The following is a 14784-nucleotide window of genomic DNA, read 5'->3' on the forward strand; positions in this document are numbered from 1 at the left end:
AACCCCACACCGGCTCCGCTCCCACATACTGCAAAGCATACTATTGATTAACCCTGTGGGTCCAACTATCTCTCTCGCCACAGAATTAAGCACCTTATTGGCGACACATACCACTTCGGATATCTTCACATTTAGATGTCAGATGTGACGGCACATCGCTATCCTCCCTACATGAACATCCATTCATGGATTTACCTAGATTGATGCACTGTGTACCGCCCAAAAATTCGTTATAATTGGGAACAATTTGGCGGTTTCTACCAACAGCGTGCACGCAGTTCCCTTTATTCAATTGTATTTAATAGTGAGAATTACTCGGGGTATTGGGATCCCTACCCCCTAAGCAGCGCTGCTTATTTTAAATGGTTTTAGTATTTCTGGCATGGTGAAAATAAATATTGCTTTTTAATTCACTTACTTTTGCATGGCCATTGGTTATCTAATATTGCTTGAATTGCATTTGGAGGTTAAGTCCCATATTGGTATGGGTATATATGGCAAATTAAAACAAGTGTGGACACCTCCATTAATGCTGGCTAGTAATTAGCTGCTGTATCGAATTATATATGCACCTTGCCTGGGTTGAATAGGTATATGATATTAAGACACATACTTATATTAGTAAATGAGCCTTATTGTTGCCCTGTTATTAATCTCAAACTGACTGCACCATTGTTACAGGGTGCCAATAGTGAGCAAATTGATCCACCAGACAAGGAAGATGGAAGTGTTTCTGATCCTGAGATAAATAAAACGTTACATGATAAGAAACAGGGTAAAGATTTGCTTGAAGATGAAAGTGTCCCTTGTTCTGAGGAGCAGAAACTCCAGGTCACATATGAAACTGATGAATACAAAGATGACAAAACAATTTTACAGGTCAGTAATAAACTTTCAGCTAACCATGACTTCTTTTCCAGTCTCACTAACTTATGCTGCTCCCCATTCTCCTCTCATTTTAAGTTTTTCATGTTGTACACTTCAGTGTAAGAGAAAGCCACTGGATCCTGCAGATCTCATGCAACATTTTTTTCCCACCCTCATGCAACATTTTTTTTCTCTCTCACATCTTATCAGAACTGTGAATATTGTAAGTGTGACCAAAATTATATTTTCTAGTGTATCAGATAACATATGCATATGGTAGCAGTTATTTGCTGTAAGCATTTGGCAGTACAATGCAAACATTCAGACACTGAATTATACTGTAGATATATGGTGGATACATTTGATTGTGAAGTTTCTCAATCATCCAGGTCACGGTATATCTGTAGAAATAAGTCAAATCAACTGGACTTGCTGTGCTTTCTCCTTGAAGATCGTTCACCAGTCGTCCTACTGGCTTTCTCAATTCAGAATAACTTGTAAATCTTCCTTCGAGAATATATATCCTCTGGAATGTTGCTCCAATCAGCATAATCTGTTTATCATAATCCACAATGATATCATTAAATTAGGTGTTGATTGTATTAGCAAGACTGGAGTTTTGATGTGTTATTAAACCTTTTCAGGGAGAGGTGCTAAAACATCATTGTATGTGGCAGACAATAGATGTTGGAATTCCCCCCCCCCCCCATTCAAACTTGGTTTTTCAGTTTTTCCATATATTTCCGTTAATACCTCTTTTGAACCGGTCGCTCTTTAAGTTTACTACAACCATTTTCCTTTTCTGCAGGATCCATGCGCTGAGCAGAATGCTTCACTTGCCCAGGAAGATATCATCTCTGATCACAGTGAACTTACTGAAATACTGAACTTCCAAACTAATATTGCGCCTGATGCTGACTCCCTGCAGGAACATTATATTACCTTGGAACCTGATTCTTGCCAAGATCAAATGCATTTCCAACAGGTCAGTTAAAGGAAGGTATCAGCTCTCCTTTTTCTGATGCTCTGTATGCTACCCTAACATAAAATATAGAAGGCTCTAACTGTAACAGAAAGAAGTGTGTGAGTAAAGGACAGAACTTTGCCTATTTATTGGCTGATGTAACACATCATGCATGCATTGTCTTGGTTTGTGTGTAAGCACAGTGCTCATATGATTATATATTATATAATGGCATATACTGTAACGGTACTACAAAAAAAATATATTTCATGAAAAAGCTTTATGTCTATGAAACAGTGTTTAACATATGTATGGTGATTTTTTGTTTGTAGAAACTCTCATTTATTTAGGGTTATAGTTTCCCTCTCATGTAAACGTGAACTACCCCTTTAATCATTCTATACCCCTTTGGGACCTAGGAAATATATTTTCACCCTACTAGTAAATTGGGGTATAACATTTACTGACAGATTTTTTTTTATCCTAGGATGTTACAGAGTTATCAGAGGATGATACTGCTATACAAACAGATTATGAAAACGGTATGTGTCTCTCTCTCTACTGCAATTTAGAACCATGTCTCACAATTTTAGTTTGATATACAAATTCTAGGTATAGATGCTAACGTCCCAAACAAATAAATACTATTCAAACAGCAATCATAAATGAAAAATAACAAGACATATCTATAAAGTTCTTATAGGTGAAAATATATTATATTATAACAAGCTGTGAATATAGTAGCGTAATTGTCAGAATTATTTAATCCTTCAAGTGTCAATTTTCCCTAAGTGGGTACAGAAAGCAATTTTTCAAAAGAAAAACAAGGGATAATTTTTAAAGATATCTTATTTGTTTGGAGTCCCTGCCTATCTTATATCGTAAAGCAAGTATCCTGGGCACCAACTGTTTTTTTAAAGATTTTTTCTTGTTTCTTAGGGCAGATGCACGGCCCAGTTGTTCTTTATTTGATGGATTGAAGGCCCAACATCTTTTGGGGCCATGTGGTAGACATTTTACTTAAGGCCAGAACTAGTTTTACACCTTCAAGTGTGGGAAAATTATATGTCAGTCCAGTACAGGGGTTTCTAGTAGTTCTACCTTTTTTCTTAAATGTTGGACTTCCTTTAAAATCACAAATGTCTAAAATATAGAAAAAGTTCATACCAGGCTTGCCAGCCTTCTATGTTAGGAGTTCACAATGGTTACATTTTCATCAATTGGCTTAACAATTGCATTAGTTATTCTGAAGGTAGAAATTTAGTACACACAATTATCAAAGCACAAATCTTTACTTCATTTAATATTTTTTACCAAATGTCCAAAAATCAGCTTAGGTACATGAACAAAAATGATACCACACTTGCATAGAGTAAACAATGAATGAAACTATTACAGACCTCAAAATATAACTTGTAGTTTTTTTACATGTAAAATATTTTGACTGTTTTATGTCTTCAGCTACAGTATTTATATAAAATATATATTTGATATTTATGCAGGGTCTGTACAGGAAATAGGCAACCTAAAGAAAGAAATGCAGAAGCTGAGGGCAGAAAATCAGGAGTTGCAAGATAAAATACAGGTGAGTACATGATAAAAAAAAAAAAAAGGTAAGCTTTTTTAACAAAATGGACTGAAATTCAATAGATAGCTAATTTTGTCCTTTCAGATACTTGAGAATTATGAGCGCGATGAAAGTGATATGGAAAGTTCTGCAGACTTTATTCCACTCATCTTGTATGACTCCCTTCAGAGTCAATATATGCTTCTGCAAGAGCAGCTCAAAGAAACCCAGAACGAATTGCATCTTTTGCAAAGTTCCACAGAGCAACTGTCATCTCCGTCTTGCAAACTGATTCCTTTTGAGGCTTATGAACAGCTCCAAATTGAACAAGAAGCTTTGAAACAATCATTTAAGAAGCAGGAGAACACAAAGGATCTTGAGCATTTTGAGAATGAGGAGGAACTGCAAAATATGGTGGAAGCAAATATGCTGCTACAGAGTGAGAAAAGATGTAATGAATTGGAGGAGAAATTAAAGAAGCTGCAGGACTATAAAAGTCAATGCAAAGATATGCAGAAAGACCTGAAAAAGCTACAGGAGAGTGAAGAGAGGTGCAAGCAGCTACAAGAAGAAGTTCAAATACTTTGTGAAAATAAAAAGCAGTACAAACAAAATGACGAGGTTTTGGAAAAACTGCTGGAAAAGGAGGAACAATGTAGAACATTGCAAGAAGAAGTAAGGGGACTTAAGGAACAAATTGAAATGGGAATTCTTAGCACAGAAGATGCAAATAAAGGCATAGTAAAAGGTGATGAGAACCAAAAGTATAAGGAATGTAGAGACATTGCTGAGGACCAAGAGCAGCAGAAAGAGCTTTTGGAGATATTATTTCAAAGGGACCAACAGATTCAGCAACTAAAAGAGGAGTTTGAAGATGCAGTGGGTTTAGTTCAGAGTGAAAAGAAAAGAAGAGAAACTCTGGAAGCTCTTTGCAAACAAAGAGAGGATGAACTAAAAAAGTTGAGAGAAGACAGGCAAGTAGAAGAGAACAAAGAGATGCAATACTTGTGTGAACAGAAAGATATTTTGCAGAAAGAAGCACAAGAGTTACGGGATCAATTAGAAAAATCTAAGACTCAAAATGCAGGTAAAGGATCCTTGCATCAAACACAAGAATTGTTGGAACAGACACAGGAACATCTCTCTAATGCTCTGCAGGAACTGAAAACCCTTCGTGAGAATGCAGTACCCATACAGGTGCATCGTCAAGAGCAAGAATCGCTAACTTGTGAGATGCAGGACCTGAAGATTAAAGTGAGACAACTAGAGCAAAAACTACAGAGCAGGGAACGGGAAACAGAGAAGTTGCAACATGAATTAGATGCTGTACAGGCTGCAGATCAAACAACAGAAGCATTGAAGAATGAGGTGACATCTTTGACACAGAAACTGAGTGAACTAAGCAAACGCCATGAGCGAACAAGTGTAGAAGTGTTTCAGGTTCAGAGGGAGGCTCTTTTTATGAAAAGTGAGAAACAAGCAGCTGAGGAGCAACTGGAGAAAGTGCAGAAACAGCTGGAAATTGTGACAGGGCAGATGCAACACATACAGGAGAAAGGCCATGTGATGTCAGAGCTTCCTGGGGAAAAGGAACAAAGGGTATGTAGGACCAATATAATGTACCTAAACCAAGCACACGCAACTATGTTTTTTATAAAATACAAAAAGTTGTTTTGTATGAGGAGTAAGCAAATCAGAACTTTGGAGCCAGAACCTCTGTTCCAGTTCTCATGTTTAATAAGTCAAAATGGCTACAGGCCAATCAGTCAGATATTCAGAAAATTATGTCTTGTGTAGTCAGCTCCTCTGTTGACTGTATTTTCCATTTCTATTTTCTTTTATTATTAGTTTCCCTAAATGCACCTGTTAGAAGTTTATAAATATAGTATAAACTAAGTATAAACTACAAATACAGATATGGGATACATTATCCAGAAATCTCCATCTATAGGACAAATTACAAAATACATTTAAAAACTGGTGTCATAAAACCAAATAAAAAATTTAGTGACAGAGGGAACCCCCAACTACATCATCATCTGTAAAATGATTATTAATTGTATATCAATGCCTGTTGAATTTAACCAAGACTGAAAAAGGAAAAATAGGTATGAATATTAAGAAGCAGATTCACAAGCATAAGTTAAAACGGGAACGAAATCTGAGGCCAACATATTGTTTATGGCAATTTAAACATTCCAATAAATAAACTACACCATTGGAATTACAGTTGCCATAATGTCTCATCGTATATTCTTTCTGTGTGACATTTGATTTAAAAGTGACACTTTTGCCAATAACTTTACAAATCTAGCATTAGGTTTTTTACTCAACCACAACTTTTTTTTTGTTTGACCATCAGTTCTTTCTCCAAAGACGTGGAACTGCGATGGGGCGATCCTTTGCCCCTCCTATGCCAATCTCTATATGAGTTGGTGGGAGTGATTCAACGTCTTTGGGGATCTGGATTCTGAACCATTACCGGGATAATATTATTTGGTACGGTTGCTATATAGACGACCTGATTATGATTTGGAGGGGGCCCATTGAATCACTCCAACATTTTTTTTTTCACCTTATTAATTCCAATGATCTTAATTTGCAATTTTCCATGTCACATCATAAAACTGTAATTGACTCTCAGGATGTCACACTCCAAGGTAACCCAGTCACTGGCACTATTACCTCCAAAGTTTTTATAAAACCAATGGCAGGAAACATGGTATTGAGAGCTAGCAGTTGCCATCCTAAACACACTATTAACAGCATCCCATATGGACAGTTCATTAGGTATCGCAAATTGTTCTTACATAGAGTTATTTAAAGAACAATCTACACAATGGAAAAAGAGACTAAAGGCCAGAGGCTAATCCAAAAACACAATGCATCAAGCACATCTATTACCAAATTCATCTCACACTAGAAAAGATAAGCGTCAGCAAGATTTGAATTATAAAATGTATTTCTTTACTGAATATTCCCTGGAATTTAATAAAATTTGTTATATTGTCAAACAATTTCTTCCAATCCTATATACTGACCTGAAGTTAAATGACATACTGCGAATCCATCCCATCAATCTTGTTTCCTGGAAAGTATCCACTCTAGCCAACAAATTGGCTCCTAGTATGATAACCTTCTCTTCCAAGTCTACCTCTCAATCTAATTGGCTTCATACGGATGGTACTTACCCATGTGGAGCAAATACATGTAAAACTTGAAGTTATAACCAAAAGTGTCACTTTTAAATCAAATGTCACACAGAAAGAATATAAGATGAGACATTATGGCAACTGTAATTCCAAGGGTGTAGTTTATTTAGTGGAATGTTTAAATTACCATAAACAATCTGTTGGCCCACACCTTTCATTCCCTCAAGAGTAGGATCAGAAAACATATCTACTCTATTGAAAAAGAAACTACTAACTCCCCACTCGGTAGACATTTTAAAGACTGTACAAACAGGGGTTCTAACGACTTAAAAGTACAAGTTATAGAGAAAGTCATGACCCTGGCTAGAGGAGGCGATCTTTTAAGAACCTTAAACTCCAGGGAAGCCTTCTGGATATTAAAACTAAATACATGTGCCACTATGGGCCTGAACTCGAGGTGGGATGTCTCATACATAATTTGATATATATTTGCATTATAGTAATATATATATATAAAAAAAATATATATATATAATCTTCCAAAGCAGAGACCGCACTCACAGGGCTTATGAAAATATTAAGTATTTTATTCTAGAAAACTAACGTTTCGGCAGCGTCCCAGCCTTTGTCAAAGTCACAAATACAAGTATAAACCACCATTATATACATAGTAAAAAGGCGCGAAATTACAACTCCATGTCGCATAGTGACGTAACCCGCTCCTATTGGATCCCCCCGCATCCTTAATCTGCATGAATTCACTGTTCCATTGTATTCTACAGAATATTTTTCTACCATCGCAAATCAGGTTTTATGTCCAGTTCAGTATCCTCTTATACTGCTGGCAATATATTTAAGCTGGCCAACTACGTCAAAGTCATCCCATATCTGGCCAGTCCTATGCTCAATTTTCATCTGATTCATTAAGAATTCTATTGCTTCATTATACATTTTACAAAGGGACTAGGTTTTACCTGCAACTTACTTGCTGCTTTCAAAGTAAAACTCCCAAACTTGGCTGCCCTTTTATTAGACACCAGTGGGATCACCTGACTATAGCTGGGAAGGGTGGGAGCTACAACAAGGAGCTGGTCACTGCTCCTGTATAACTATAACAAACAAGGGAAAGCTGTGCTCACCACTAATTTTTAAAACCATTAGGCGGGGGTGCAATGAGGCTGTGACCACAAAATACATATAGTCAAACACAAGAGTCCTCTGCACTCAACCCATTATCAATATATTTAAGACAGAGACATTTTGTGCATACTGCTACTGAAAAATGCCTTACCCTTTAAACAAAACAGGGATTGTTTGTCCATATATTGCAATATATTTAAGCTGGCCAACAACGTCAAAGTCATCCCATATCTGGCCAGTCCTATGCTCAATTTTCATCTGATTCATTAAGAATTCTATTGCTTCATTATACATTTTACAAAGGGACTAAGGGGCAAATTCACTAAGTGCCGAAGCGCCAAACGCTAGCGTCAATTCGCTAGCGTTGGGCATTTTCGTTACTTCGCAAATTCACTAATGAACGCTGGCGTAAATTCGCTAGTGTTACTTCGTAAGGGTACGCCTGGTGAATTTTCGCTAGACACCAGTGGGATCGCCTGACTGTAGTTGGGAAGGGTGGGAGCTACAACATGGAGCTGGTCATACTATATTATAGTATTTGGCCCTTATACTAGATTTTTTAACTTATGCTAGTGAATCTGCTTCTTAATATTCATCCTCATTTTTCCTCTACTTTTTCAGTCCTGTTTAAATTCAACAGGCTAATTTTTATGGATGTTGATGCCGCCAGGCCAGACCCCCTCTCCAGATGCTCAGTTTTTTTTTAAAAAAAAAGTATCTTCGGCGGCGTGCAGCACCATATGCACATGCGCGCAGAAGGGGCGCCATTTGAGTATGCACAGAACATTCACAGGAGGGGGGGCCCTGGTCAACAGTCCCAGTGGGCCCCTGGCCCCCCGGTCCGACCCTACCGTCGGGGGTTCCCTCTGCCATTAAATTTTTGATTTGGTTTTATGATACCAGTTTTAAATGTATTTTGTTATTTGTCCTATAGATGGCGGTGTTATTGAATGTATTAAAGGGTAGCTCACAGCCACCTCGTTTAAGCCTATGATTAAGGGGTGTTCCTGAAACGCATTAGGCGTCTTATGCACTCAAGCTACCAACTATTTTTTTAATGGTCGAATAAACAGTTATTTTTACTTCAAGAGGCGGGTTGCCATTCTTTTTCTTATGTCTTTATAGGAAAGATTTTATATGAGAGTGATTCTTTAAGTGAATCTAAGGAAGAAAATTAAATATGTTGTTAAAGCTAGTAAATTTGTTGGAAGCAATTTAGCTATCAGTTTGTACCCCATTGTAGAGCATTGCTTTTTCTGCTGTGTTTCAAAAAGAAGCATTGTATAAGTATTCTCTCGGCAGATCTGACCTGGCAAGATGCTTTAGGTACATTTATACTTAAGACACTTGTTTAAATGTTTCTAGATCTCAGAATTATCCCAAGAAGTTCTTGTCTTGAAAGAATCTTTGAACAGACAAGGAGAACAGACCAGCCTGGAACATGAACTGAAGAGACTCAGAGATCAAAGAAAGGGTGAGCAACAAGACCAGCATAGAATGCAAAAGGAAATAACGAGTTTGCAGCACAAACTTAATACCATGGAACAAAAACATAAAGTAAGTTCCCAGTTAATAAGGTACGGTATGACATATATACAGTATGTACTTCTTTTTTGCTCCTGTAACTATGATGTTAATTTATACTTTTTAGGAATCTGAGGTATATCACAAATCAGTTATTGATACATACAGGACGCACCTACTTTGTGCAGTGCAGGTGAGAAAAAAATGATTTGTTATGTTTGAACAGCATTTATGAACAAATAATAAAAAAGATAAATAGGTTTGTCCAAACTCCAATGACCTAATCTTTCATATTTATTTCAGGCCACACTCTGAAACAACAAACACTTTACATTTCCATTCTCTGTCAAATATATATGAAAAGCATAAGCTGGGTGCAATCATTAGAAACATTTCTATTTATCAGCAGTACAGACTGCTATGTATATTTCTGAATGATATGAAGAAGGACACACTTACTTTTGCCCATTGTTTTTAACAAAGTACTTCATAGAAATCAGAGCAAATCTAAGCATTTGCTGTTTTTATTATTACCCATCAATACATATACATCATAAATATCCAACTGCAGCAGTTTTGTGCACATTAATTTATTTAGTAAGTAATATTAGCATTTGCCGAATTGACAATTTATTTTATGGAGGATTTGAAATCTTTGCAGAAGGATATGGATACATCTAGCAATCTGGGCGGCTAAGTATACGTCATAGATGTAAAAATAGGCAAGTCACTTAAACATTTAATGGGACTGCATTAACGGACCTGGGGGTACTAGTAGATGATAAACTTGGCTGTAGCATGCAATTAAACACATCATCTGCCAGGGCAAACAACATACATTTTTAGCAGTATTAGAAGGGGTATAAATTCATGGGAGAAAAGGGTATTGGTAAGGCCTATTGTAGAATATGACGTTTTGGTCTCTGATGCTCAGACAGGATATTATAGAGTAAGAATGCGTCTAAAGGAGGGCAACTAAGATAGTTAAGTAAGGTTGGCCAAGTTGGCATTGGTTAAACAAGAGAAGAGGCACATATTTGATGTCACCGAGAAGTGCAGGTATGTGCCCTGTTATCCAGAATCCACAGGACCTTGGGTTTTCTGGATGAGGGATCTCTCTGTAATTTGGATCTCCATACCATACCAAAATAGATGGGGGCTGTTTAGTTAACCTTTCAACTGGAAGGGCAGAAAACACATAAAAAGGGGCATTTACTGATTTTGGGTGTTCTGCCAACTGAAATACTCTAGTCAGCCTTTCATCTTTCCACTGTTCCAACTCTCAAGTTATTTCTAGGGGACATATAAATTCTCAGTTCTCTGATATAATCATTGACTTGAGATAATTCTCAAGACTCATTTGTCCATACTTCAGCCTTATAGATCTTATATTTCTGCTGTTTTTTCTCCAAAATGTTGATAACTGTGTCATGGGAGAACACCTTAATAATATTAGAATCCCACATCTACACAAAGTATATGCCCTGAACACATACAAGAAACAGTGTACTATAAGAAATAGAGGATAGCTCTAATAAAATGTGTTCCACACATTCTTCCACCTCAAGCTACCAGGTTTAATCCTTGGACTCAACCATTCTGTGTTTTTGGAAATAATACATATATTTGTATAGGGGTCTAGGCTCTTTATCCTGCCCTATTATGTGTAATGGAGCAGGTTATTAGAACAAAACGCACAAGACCAATGGCTAGAGGGACATTTAGGAAAGCCATTATAATGGTGAAATTGTCATTGAAGTGATTTATGGCCCCCTCTAATTCATCAAGTGTACTGCTGTTACTTATGTCTGAATAAGCTATGAGAGCGGTGGTAAGTATCTATGGCTTTTGGCTGGCTGTGGAATCTCATGTTATATAAATAGTAGATGTTAACATTACCACAAGTCATGCTACTTTCACCTAAGGATTTTGTAGACACTAGCGTTGAAAAAGCCCTGGTTTTAATGCCCCTGAGCCAATGCATGTTCATTAAAGTGAAAAGGCTGGCTTTTTTTGCTTGAAGTTCAGCTTTTCACCTTACTGTGCATCCCCGTGCAAAAAAAAGGAGCATGAAGAAGATAATCACTCCCTGGTGCTTGCTGAAAAATGGTCTGGGATGGTGCCGTTTTCTGCTAACAGGAGCATTTGATTGGGGTATCAGGAAAGTGATTGCAATCACCGAGAGGGCCTAAAATTTGGCACCCCCAGTGATATAGACTTTCCCTGTCCTTTATCTACTGGAATGCCTGTGGTTAACCTATATACTTATAGTGTATTTTTAATGATGAATCTAATAAATTACAAATATAGTTTTATTTTTATATGTGAATGTTTGATATGTTTATTTATGGATGGGTGTTAATTAGTTCAGTCAAGTTTTTTGATGAAAGGATCATTTATTACTGGGGAGCAGTGGGTCTACAGAGTGGTACCTGTTCATGAGGTTAAACCCTGTATATTTCACACATTAACACTGAGTAGGGTTGCTGCCTGGCTGGCATTTTAGGGGGTGAGCAAGGAACAGAAGACTGGGCAGGGACTTCCAAGGTCTACTCCTATTTTAGGCAACAGTAACATAACTACCATACAGTCTTCTGTAGGCTTCTCCCTAGCCTTTTTGCTTGGCCACTAGTCTCAAACATGCAAGCTGCTGGAAAGGATGGGAGGGAAAGAGAGTGAGTTTGTGCATCTTATGCTCCTCCAGAAATTCTTTTGCATGACGGCTTTGTTAACACCACTGGCAGGAGAACTGATGCTTATTTTAAGCAGTCTAAGTGGGTCAAGCAGGGTGATAAATGAAAAGGGTGATAAGTTGTTGGCTTGCACATCTCACCTCTTTTTCTATTCTAGGGTCAGATGAATGAAGATGCCCTAAGAATTTTGCAACAAATCCTAAAAATGAGGCTTGATCAGTGAAATTTGGTCGTGAAACAATGAAAATTCTGTTAAAAAAATAAATACATTGTACTCTCTCTGTGCTCCTTTCCATTTTGCATGGAGCATAGAAGATAAAAGAAGATATACAAGGGTACAAAATGAACTTTGATTTCTGACAATAACAAAAAGGCAGAGATGACCTCAATAAAATAAATATAAAATTATAAAGAGGTGTGCTTTCTCTTTGTCACATACTATAAATCAGCATATGCTGGAATATTTAGCTGAATGGAAGCCAAAAGGCAGGGCCGCCATTTTTGGTGCTAAAAGGGGCAGGCCAGATAAGGATGTTTCATTCTGACATTCCTTCTAAAAAAATGTATCCGCTCTGTTTTAACTCTTTGTTGAATTCCAAACTGTGTCAACAGGAGCAGGGCCAGAACTAGTGGTAGGAAGAAGAAGAAGCATTAACCTAGGGCACAAAGCTTGAGACTGTCAGGAACATACCTTCTCTTTTGCCTAACCCAAGTCTGGGCCAATGTCCCCCACTAACCAGTGATGAGTAAGTTCCTATCCTCCAAGTGAAACGTGCATATGTTCGTTTGTGCACTGGGGGGCGATTTAGCCAGCCAAGTTGCCTAGGACGCCAGCCAGCCAGCCTGGCCGGACAACGAACAAGAACAGAAGAACAATACCTTGGATGCATGAGTAATGCCATGTGCTTGCAGAAGTTATGAATTGAGCCTCACAACTGACATTCCAGTGAGTAGGTCTGGGTTTGGTGGATTCTAGGATAAGTATAAGGATAAGTATTGTGCTAAGCATATTATCAGTAGGTACTGATTTAAATGCACCTTTCTTACTAGAGATAAATATATTATTAAATTCTTTGTTTGACAAGCAGGCTTACTAATTTTACACTGCATACAGGGCACAACATCTCCAGCTCCATAATTAGTAAGCAGAAGCTGAAGTATTGAAAGCAACATTTGTAAAACTGAGATTTGGTGTAGTATATATGATTGATATTACTAGCCTCAGTTCTGAGCCAAGTGGATATTATAACTTTGTTTTGCTGTGCCCTAATTCCTCCTGAGAACTTGACTAGCCAATGTTGGGCTACAAGTTATCCCAAAAAGCTTCGATGTTCATGGAATCTCCCTGATAACTGATACCATATTCATTACAAATTACAGGTAGCTTAACCTTTTTCAATGTGACCAGACATTTACAATGTGATAATTTATAGCATGGCAATAATTGTATGATGATTGCCTACTTAAGACACCCATTTATTTTAAATAAGCATTGAAGGGATTCTCTAATCTGTAGGTTGGGTTTAGCAGATCCGGACAGTGAGTGTGTGCAATCTGAACTGCATCCGAAAAGCTGTATTATAAATGACTTTCAGATGTTCGCAGAGGTTCCATATCTACTCAGTGTGAGAGGGTCCATCACACGCCTGTTGCCTTTTGTAGTGGAAGATATCAGTAAGTAGAAGGCAAGGCTTTATTATCCAGATTTATTTAAATACATTCATATAATATAAACTTTTATTATATATATTAACATTTACTCATCAACATAGGTTAAACAAAAATTACATTTGTCAAATTCATTACTGTGTGAACTACTTTTCTGTTTTCAAGTTATCCCTTGTTTTACAATTTCTTGACAATTTTGTATAAACTTGAGATAACAGTAAACTAAATGTGTGTAAGAATATAAATTAAGCATACGTTAATAACAAAATTAAACAAAATATTGATAGTATTTTGTTACATCATCTCATAATATGTTCAGATCCACCTGAGAATGTAACGATTTCCAAGATTATTGGGGACATCCTGAGATGGGTCCCCCCTCATTCTTGGCCACTTCCAGAAATGTTTCCCCTGAAGTACCTGATTCGTTACAAAAATATTGTTAAAATCTCATAGGATGGTAAGAGATTTTTTTTAACATGCCTCATGCTTCAGTGCTCTGCAACAGAAAACAAAATTCAGAGATTTTTTCCCCCACAATTTGTAAATCGCTACAAATGACAAATGTGAAACTGCTCCAATGTAATGATGTACCCTGCCATATTAACATAAAATTTTTATAATTTTTCTCTTTATTTGTTGTAAATACAGGCTGTATGCTATTTCCAGCCAAGACACTATAAGGGGAGCATTCACAAGTTTAAATAAACTTTAAGGGTAATTGTAGATGAGGAGATTAGTTGCCCATGACAAATCTCTTCTGCTGGCAACTAATCTCATCAAAAAGATTTCCCCTCAGTTTTACCCTTTTGTCCATCAGTTTGGGAACTACTACCTTAGGCTACAGCCACAGTTACAAGTCATGTTTCCTCCCCTATTTTCAATATTAACCCTAATCATTAATAGACTGAACAAGCACTCCTTTAAAACAGAATTGCTTTTTTAAGCCACTTATAGGCCTTGAAAATGCAATTGATGTGCTTTTCTTGTGTCACAGCAGTGTGCTGGACACAAGCAGAGATGAAGTAGCCTAAAGCTTGTGATACAATAATAGATCTGTACGTACAGGTATGGGATATGTTATCCGGGTAAGGCATTTTTCAGTAGCAGTATGCACAAAATGTATGTCTTAAATATATTGATAATGGGTTGAGTGCAGAGGACCTCTTGTATTTGTCCGGAAACCCGTTATCCAGAAAGTTCTGAATT

The 14784-nt window shown here is 37.2% G+C and overlaps 1 protein-coding gene across 2 annotated transcripts in view; it reads left to right on the forward strand.

The window, feature by feature from the left end:
• The window catches only part of ankrd24.L (ankyrin repeat domain 24 L homeolog), a 43181-nt gene extending 29260 nt beyond the window's left edge, over positions 1 to 13921 (forward strand). For both annotated transcript variants that reach the window (XM_041561163.1, XM_041561167.1), the window contains 8 exons: positions 682 to 879; positions 1676 to 1852; positions 2319 to 2373; positions 3334 to 3416; positions 3504 to 4997; positions 9056 to 9247; positions 9342 to 9407; positions 12065 to 13921. In XM_041561163.1, the coding sequence (XP_041417097.1) occupies positions 682 to 879; positions 1676 to 1852; positions 2319 to 2373; positions 3334 to 3416; positions 3504 to 4997; positions 9056 to 9247; positions 9342 to 9407; positions 12065 to 12130 (2331 nt within the window). In that variant the 3' untranslated portion in view covers positions 12131 to 13921. The remainder of the gene's footprint in view (positions 1 to 681; positions 880 to 1675; positions 1853 to 2318; positions 2374 to 3333; positions 3417 to 3503; positions 4998 to 9055; positions 9248 to 9341; positions 9408 to 12064) is intronic.
• Positions 13922 to 14784: the final 863 nt, after the last annotated feature.

This window comes from Xenopus laevis, chromosome 1L, assembly GCF_017654675.1.
Source record: "Xenopus laevis strain J_2021 chromosome 1L, Xenopus_laevis_v10.1, whole genome shotgun sequence".
In the NCBI taxonomy this organism is placed as follows: Eukaryota; Metazoa; Chordata; class Amphibia; order Anura; family Pipidae; genus Xenopus; species Xenopus laevis.